The sequence below is a fragment of the Danaus plexippus genome, chromosome 25, assembly GCF_018135715.1.
Source record: "Danaus plexippus chromosome 25, MEX_DaPlex, whole genome shotgun sequence".
Classification (NCBI taxonomy): Eukaryota; Metazoa; Arthropoda; class Insecta; order Lepidoptera; family Nymphalidae; genus Danaus; species Danaus plexippus.
This window is the reverse complement of record NC_083553.1, coordinates 3663795-3672110: the sequence shown is the minus strand read 5'-3', so window position 1 is coordinate 3672110 and position 8316 is coordinate 3663795. Positions and strand designations below refer to the sequence as shown.

General features: G+C 30.4%; 4 protein-coding genes across 6 annotated transcripts; 3 read left to right on the top strand and 1 right to left on the bottom strand.

Moving 5' to 3' along the window:
• The first annotated feature begins 234 nt into the window (after positions 1-234).
• LOC116775261 (exosome complex component MTR3-like) lies at positions 235-1712 on the top strand. 2 transcript variants are annotated; one of them, XM_061524714.1, is made up of 4 exons: positions 235-623; positions 714-831; positions 985-1144; positions 1229-1712. In XM_061524714.1, exons 1-4 carry the CDS (start codon positions 461-463, stop codon positions 1706-1708), a joined length of 921 nt encoding a protein of 306 aa, XP_061380698.1. In that variant the 5' UTR covers positions 235-460; the 3' UTR covers positions 1709-1712. The 2 variants fall into 2 exon arrangements, with proteins under 2 accessions (XP_061380698.1, XP_061380697.1); XM_061524713.1 differs by having other exon boundaries at positions 236-632.
• Positions 1713-2333: 621 nt separating this feature from the next.
• On the bottom strand, positions 2334-3209 carry LOC116775208 (splicing factor 3B subunit 5). Its single transcript, XM_032668056.2, has 2 exons — positions 3046-3209; positions 2334-2635 (listed from the first exon to the last, which is right to left on the bottom strand). The coding sequence occupies exon 2, from the start codon at positions 2632-2634 to the stop codon at positions 2377-2379; it is 258 nt and encodes an 85-aa protein (XP_032523947.1). The 5' UTR covers position 2635; positions 3046-3209; the 3' UTR covers positions 2334-2376.
• Positions 3210-3377: 168 nt separating this feature from the next.
• On the top strand, positions 3378-5295 carry LOC116775209 (protein phosphatase 1 regulatory subunit 42-like). The gene is made up of 6 exons (XM_061524623.1): positions 3378-3616; positions 3705-4010; positions 4095-4211; positions 4273-4390; positions 4629-4838; positions 4949-5295. Exons 1-6 carry the CDS (start codon positions 3470-3472, stop codon positions 5122-5124), a joined length of 1074 nt encoding a protein of 357 aa, XP_061380607.1. The 5' UTR covers positions 3378-3469; the 3' UTR covers positions 5125-5295.
• Positions 5296-5419: 124 nt separating this feature from the next.
• Positions 5420-7429, top strand: LOC116775107 (bifunctional peptidase and (3S)-lysyl hydroxylase Jmjd7). 2 transcript variants are annotated; one of them, XM_061524578.1, is made up of 6 exons: positions 5420-5561; positions 5659-5809; positions 5951-6106; positions 6195-6361; positions 6488-6688; positions 7176-7429. In XM_061524578.1, exons 1-6 carry the CDS (start codon positions 5510-5512, stop codon positions 7394-7396), a joined length of 948 nt encoding a protein of 315 aa, XP_061380562.1. In that variant the 5' UTR covers positions 5420-5509; the 3' UTR covers positions 7397-7429. The 2 variants fall into 2 exon arrangements, with proteins under 2 accessions (XP_061380562.1, XP_061380563.1); XM_061524579.1 differs by having other exon boundaries at positions 5423-5561; positions 5643-5809.
• The last annotated feature ends 887 nt before the right edge of the window (positions 7430-8316 follow it).

The following is an 8316-nucleotide window of genomic DNA, read 5'->3' as shown; positions in this document are numbered from 1 at the left end:
TACGACAGAAGAGACTACTTATTAGATATAATTAATAATGATACATCTTTAATACAAATTTCTTAACATATCTGCCCAAAACCCTGTGTAATAAATTGTATCTGTAATTCTTTACTTTTTTCAAGGTTTCTTTGCTCTATCGATTGAATAAAACATCATTTAAGGAGAAGAATTATACTATTTTTTTTAATAAGATGTGGTGTTATTTACAGTACATAACTATTCCGCCTGTTGCCTACTACGGATCATGCAGAATGGACAGTACCTACTGCTTAAAAGCTTATAGGTAGTTTATGATGTTGTGGTAGCCTAGTTTATGAAACTGTCAAAATTGACATTAAAGTATGCCTTTGACAATTGACATTATCCCTGACTTCTACTAACTCCCGACTACAAATGTTTACTTCATACTTTTTGACTTAACTAGGGTAACCTAAAAGATAATATCTAAAAGATAAAAATGCCACTGGATTATAGAAGATTTAATGGACCAGAAGACAGTGTATCGTATAGGCGTTTCACAGAGGATTATACGAAGGATTATAAGCAATTTCTTAAGGAATTAATCGACGAGAATGGACGTCGGAAAGGAGGGCGCGAAATGGATGAAGCGCGTACCTTGTGTATGTTTTGTATGTTTCACATAATAAATATGAGATTAACTGAAATATAAATATTACATTCTAAGTAATTATAATTAATATTATTTCTAGTTGCTAGAACGGGAATGATATCACAAGCTAAGGGATCATCTTATATAGAACTAAAGAGAACAAAAGTCGCATGTTCTGTGTTTGATCCAAGGGAAATTGTACACCAGAATGAATACAGGTACTAGACATATAATATGACAATATTTAAATGATTAAAAATCTACTCAATAGTCATTTTTAATTAAAATATCTTTATTTACATTCTATAGTGCCAATGTAAATTTGTTTTGTTTATTTCTACAAGTTATAACTGCTTATTTCCTATTTCCAGTACCCTTGGACAGTTGTATTGTGAAGTTAAATATGCACCTTTCTCATGTCGGGGAGAACGGAAAGCTCTCGTTCCAGATTCAGATGAGAGGGCATTATCAGTGGCTCTCAAAAAGGCCTTAGAACCCGCTGTCTGCAGGCATCTGTTCCCAAATTATCAGGTTTGTGTGATCCTTAAAATGCATTATAGTATTATATTATATGTTAATATTTCACCATACAATAATAAAAATATTTTTTTTCAGATCGACATATTCATATACATTCTAGAAAATGATGGAGCATGTCTGCCAGCAGCAATAAATGCAGCGGGATTGGCTTTATCAGATGCAGCTGTACCAATGTATGATATTATAACCGCTAGTTCTCTCGCTATAAGCGGAGACAAGGTGTTTGTCGACCCTACAGATGATGAGGAACAATTAGCGATCAGAGACCACGAAGGTGTAAACCACGGTGTGATCACTATGTCAATGTTGCCGGAGTTACAACAAGTGTCAGATTACCGACAGATTGGCTCGATGGATGCCGATTGTGTTTTAAACGCACTTAGCATTCTTGAAAAGGAATGTAAGAAAATTGTTCCATATGTACAGAGAGTTCTCGTGCAGAATGCCATTAATAGTTTCGAACAACAAAAAAAGTTGGAAGCGCAAGCAAAGGAGAGAGAGGAAGCCTTGAACGCAAAGATGGAAGTCTGGAAATCTATATTAAATGTTGGATAGCAGCTTTATGACTTTTATTACTTAACACCAAACCACAAAAGTTTTAAATCTGTATACGACTTGCATCTTAAATACAAGTTATATAAAAAAGTCGATAAAATGAAATTAAATTTTTTTTTTAAACAAAAACCAAATATACATTGATGTTAAAAAGCCTCATTGGTTAATAAATTATTTCAGATCAAATCTCATTTTTAAGCAGAAAAAACTGCAAATAAATTTTTTATTTCACTTTTCAACATATATCATTTAGTACTTGAGGCAGCCATTTTATTTGGAGATAGTGGTTACAAAAGTAATGTTTATGTTCCCGTTAATTTACTTTTAATGAAATCAGAACACTTGTATTTGAACAAATTTCTAGTTTTCCTCAGTTAAAACACTTACGAAATTGACTGGTATAAGAATTAATTAATTGAAGCACCCTACACCACAGCTTAATCAGAATTTGTTACCGTTTGAACATAAAAATCTATCTTTGTTCATAATATTGCGAATATTTCTTTCATTTGTTTTAAAATTCAACGTACAGTTTATTTTAGGTATATAATGTTGACCTGGAAATATTAATGGCAATTATAAGTAGGTATCTTAAAATAATAGTAGTCGTGTAATGAAAACACAGTTTTAAAAAATTTGTTTTACTCAATATATGTTATAACCTAAGATCAATCTTCCGGTTTCTCCGGCGGTGGACCGCAAGGTTGGAGCATTCTCTCCATCAAATTGAACTTCACCCTCGCTTTGGACTCGTTTTCAACTATAGCAAAGTAACTCAGTATATCCGGATGCCCCATGTAGCTGCAACATGAGTCTCGATGCTGGTTCGTAAGCCACTCGTACTTCGTGGTATCAGCATGCCCGGTTCCTATGTACTTGCTCTGTAAATGTTCTAGCTGGCTGTGTATATTGTATCTTTCACCCATTCTATAAAATAAAATACATTTTAAATATATCGTTAAACATCTGACAACATTTTAGGAAAAAAATTAAAAATGCATTAGTTATGCTAAGAATTTAGTGTATACACTTTTAAATGAAACTAAGTTTTTCGGATTCAGAGACACTTTCATCGTCTGCCGTGATTACGGTAGCTGTAAAGGACGTAACGTCAGGATTATGTAGATGCAAAATAATAATAAGTGTGTAGTATCAGAAACACTTAGTTTCATTTAAATTTTATAGTAATTAGCGTCGAAATATTTTATATCGACAGTTTTTTTTAAAGAAATCATAAAATCCTTATTTATTAATATTGTGTATAACCCAAAAAAAACTATATCCACCAACTGCTAACTTAGTTGTAATTTATAAAAATATGAAGTAGTAGTTCTCACCTCTTTTATTAATTCGTCACTTTTTTAGAAGATTTTAACCTTCAGAAATGTTTTTCTATCAACACGGTTTTGGAGCGATTTATATTATAAATTGAAAATCCAGATATTAAGACTACTGGCTACTGCTACACTATTTACGGTTAAGGAATATTGTTGTCAGTGTAAATGTCATTTGTTATAATCATTACAGATAATGAAAAAAAATTACTAAAAAACCATTAAAAATTAAATAAACACATTTTATAGACTCTTTATTATTTAACATAAATTTTCTGTATTAAAAGTTATACGAGAAAACAAATAAGTATTATTTAAACTAGTAACTATAGAAACGTTTAATAACAATCTGACGCGCTCATTTTGAAAATGTTTGATCAATGTTTATCTTTTTAAAAACAAACGCTTGGTTATTTCAAATGAAATTATGGCTACTAGTAAAGTTAAACTCCTGAACGAGGAACAAAATGAAGAAAGCTTACGAAAGCAAGCTAAGAAAATGGTAAAACAAAAGAATATGTCTAACAAGAGGCCAACTCATTTATTTATGCATGAAAAATGTCTCACGGAAATTGTAAGTAAATAAAATATGCACATGCCACTTATGTCTAGATTTAAAAGAAAAGTATTTATAAAATTATCGTATATTCTACACATTCTAGCAAAAACCGAAGGAACCCAACCACATTATTTATGCCTATTTTCATAATAACCAGATTACGAAGATAACAAATTTAAATTTCCTTTACAATTTAACCCATTTGCACTTGCAATCTAACAAAATAACAAAAGTTGAGGGTCTGGATAATTTAACAAAATTAAAGAAGATATATCTTGGGGACAATAAAATAAGTGTTATAGAAAATTTAGATAAATTAAAATATTTAGAAGAGTTGCATGTTGAAAAACAATGTCCGGAGAATTCAGACCCTCTCTGCTTTGAGCCAAGAAGTATAATAGCAATAGGGGTATGATTTAATCTTTAATATATTAATGTTGTTTATATATTTGTCGTAATGACTGCTGTAGCTATCTAATATATTTTTTTTAAGGCCTCCTTGAGAATTTTAAACGTTTCTGAAAACAAAATAGCAGACATGTCTTGGGCTAAGCCTCTTCGACGTCTCGAAGTTCTTATCGCAAAGAAAAATAATTTAGACAATGTTGAGGTAAGCTATAGTAAGAATTGTGTATAATATTTTTATTTTTATACACATGTTTTATTTTCAGGCTACAGCAGACAGCTTATGCAGCCTTATATCTTTAGTCGAGATAAACTTTATCGATAATCCGATGACCAAAAAGCATCGATATAAGGAAATTATAATAGCGCGATGTGCACCTTTGCGTAAGTTAAAAAAAACATATTTACAGAGTGTTTGAACTAATATATCATCCTCACATAAATGGCCCATATTTTTGAGTCACTAATATTATATTATTATCATAGTAATAGCTCGTATACTATATATTAACTTCTGGGAATCATCGTTCTAATAAAACTGGGATTCATACTTATATGTGCTGACTAACTTTAAAAATATTTCCTTGCTTCAAACTATTGTTAATTTTCAAATAATTTTCAGGCGTTTTAGACAGTGTCGTTATTCACAACACATCCAGAACATTCCTTCAAAATTTCGACAAAGTAGTTCGTTTACGCCAGTTAAACGTTAAAAACAAAATAAAAATGTCACGACAAGGACTCGATGATTTCTTCGAGTTGAATATGTTGCCTGGACCGAAGGCTCAGAGTGCTATGTCTATATCAGAATTTTCTAATCAAAAACCGAGGAGTAAGTAAATTGTAACTAAATACACAAATGTCTCATTTATTTTAAAAGTATTAATATAAATATACCTACTCTATATAAAAATTAAAAAAATATTAAATTGATTACTTCAGTTTCAGCCATAGACTCCACTTATACTTTCATGCCAAGAGCCTTTTGGCGTAACAGGACTGCACCTCTTCGTGACACAATTCTGCCGTTGGAGCCACCTCCAATGCCAAAAGAACCTTCGAAAGCCTCACCCGCCAAGGGCATATTGAAAAAACCCATGCCAATGAAATATATTTGATTATGCCAACGCTTTTGTTCTAGTTTTTGTAATATTTTGTAAAAATTTTCGAAATTTTTTTTTGCACTTTTTAAATCTAAAATTATTGCAATGGAAATATAGTTATATCTTTTTAAACAACTTAATTGTATTTTTATTTTTTTTATGAGTCATCTAATAAGAAGGTTTTGTATGTTTTGCAATATAAAGTATAAAATAATAATTGTTTCATTTTAATAAATACCTGTAGTCAGACAGATTAAAATTTAGGTTTAGATCAATTTACTATCATTTTGATTTTTGACAGTCTTTAAACATAGGTTATGTTTACATTTTACAGTGTCATAAATAAAAAGAAAAAGCTTTTAAAATATTTGCTTGTTAATAGGTGATATGAAAAAATACGATGGTAGACAAGGTCACAGAAGCTTTTAAAACTCTGAATGAAGAATCTTCAGGTACGTCAATTATGTCTCGCGTAATATTTGTTATCTCGAGATTTGTTTTTTGAATTTTATTTTCATTATAAAAAGCTTTAGTAATGTTTTTTTGTAGATTTATATTTAGGTGGAGATATAGATCAAGTGGATTATCTGGATCCCTTGGATTTCCATAGGGATTATGTCTCCAAAAATATGCCTGTTATAATCAAAGCAGGATGTGCAGATTGGCCGGCAACTCAAAAATGGAGTGCAGACTACTTTAGGTAGACTAGAGTAAGAATATTTCTTTTACAATATATTCAATTTCGTTTGAAGTTGATTTACTAAATTAAGTTTAAAGTTAACAGCAGAAATAAATAGTATGATAACATATTATGAAGATCCAACCTTAATTGAATTTGCAGAGAAAATTTAGGAGATAAAGTAGTAACGGTTACCCTTACACCAAATGGTCTGGCTGACGGTATATCTAAGAATGACAGTGGAGAAGAATATTTTGTTACTCCATATGAGGTTGAAATGACAATGAAGCAATTTTTAGACATATTATATCAGAAGACGTAATATATAACTATTTTATTACACCACAATAAGTTTATATTCACATCAAATGAACTAAAAAAATATTTGTCACATTGTTTATTCCAGTGTGAATCTGATTCCGTACATCCAAAGACAGAACTCAAACCTTACAGAGGACTTTGGTGAACTCATAGATGATGTTGAGAAACATATCAGTTTTGCGAGCAAAGCTTTTAATAAGAAGCCAGATGCCATCAACTTTTGGATGGGAGATGAAAGAGCTGTGACATCAAGTAAATATTAATTTACTTAATAAATTTAAATTTTTAGTAATGTTTTTAATCAATTAAGTATGCTTATGTCAGTCAGTACCCAGTGGGTCAGGTACAGTAAATATTGGTTAAATTATTATTTTCCAGTGCACAAAGATCCTTATGAGAACATATACTGTGTTATTGATGGATACAAAGACTTCATACTTATTCCACCGACAGATTTACCTTTTGTCCCATACAGAAGATATCCCCAAGCAGAGTTTAAGAGAACGTGCGATAATTGGAGTGTAGTTCCTAAAACTACTGATTCAGAGGTGGGCAGTGAACTACCTTGGATTTGTATAGGTTAGTACTTTTTAACTATACATACACATTTAATATTATAGCTAACTTGTCTATCATACTTTTTAAAGGTATATATAAATATATATATATATTTATATATCTTTGAAAATCGAAATTATTAAGTTAATCTGGTGACTTATTTGTACTTTATTGGAAGTGTATATTAATTCCATATAAATAATAAAAAGAATAATTCAATCTCACCATTTTTAGTGATGTTCTGTGGTAGTTAGATTTATGCCATGTTTATCGCGATTGAGATCTGTAATCTACATTTACGGCTAATAAAATAATTACATGGTTATTTATAGTTATTTAATATCACATGGACGAAGTCGCGTGCAGTGCTAGACGCGAGTAAATAGTAATACATAATTTTATTTTAATGACATTTTTCTTTGCCTTAGCGTTTCGCGCCATTTTGTGAAAAATTTATATATAATCTGTAATTATTGTTTTATTGTTCTGTTGCATCTAATATTCTTAGATCCCCTGAATCCAGATCTGGTGAAGTACCCGGAGTTCAGATTCGCTAATAAATTCCAAGTTCGTCTTTACAAAGGCGACTGTCTATATCTACCTAGCCTGTGGTTCCATCACGTCAGACAGAGCCATGGATGTATAGCCGTCAACTATTGGTACGACATGGAATTCGATATAAAATATTGTTATTTTAAAATGCTTGAAAAGTTATGCAATAAATATTAAAGTTTAATTCGAGATAAATTATTAATGTTTTGACGTTTATGCTTTTTATTACTTACCTGTGTCCTTAAATTTTTCCGATTAGCTAAACTAAAGGGCGGCAAATTTAATTTGTGATTTTCACTGTCAATTCATGATTTTAAAACTTATATTTATACTATAAACAAGTATTAAGCAGTTACTGCTATTACGTCACGCGGTTAGATTTTTTTTTTATTAGATGATTAATTCTGATAATTGTTACGTAAAATTAGTTAAATACAAATGTGGGACTATTTTCTCATATATAATGTGCTTAACTATGATATAGTAATACTTTTTCTACTTCATTTGTATTTATTTATTCAGAAACAACAAGGGAAAGCAATATCAAAAAAATCACTTCATTTTAAATCGACTGGCAAAAGGATGACTGTTAAATAAAATAGTATTTCAATTTCCTCAAAAGCCTATAGGATATCGAAATTATTTAAAATTTGGTCAATATTATATATAGGACGTTCATTTTGTTATTATTTTTTCTTTTACACCATTATTTTTTTTTTTTTTTCTTAACTGTCACCAGCCTCGATTGGAATTATTGGAATTTATACAAGTCGGTGCATTAAGGTTTAAAGTCGGTAATTTTTTTATACTTTTATATATATATATATTTGTTATAACCATAAACTACTAGTTGTAGTCTTGTATAGACTTCTGCAACATAAGGAAATCCGAAAGAGTAACTTGCCTTGTTTATGTAGGAGAAAATTTATGGCTTTTAGAGGAGATCTTAAAGAGGTGATCATGTTACCTAGATGACGTGGATACCAACACAATGATGAAAAGTTTTGAGGTAAGAAAATGATTCTGAATACTATTTTAAATTTGTTCCGACATTAAACGTTATACAATAGGATGACCTCGGATCCCTCGAATGTAAG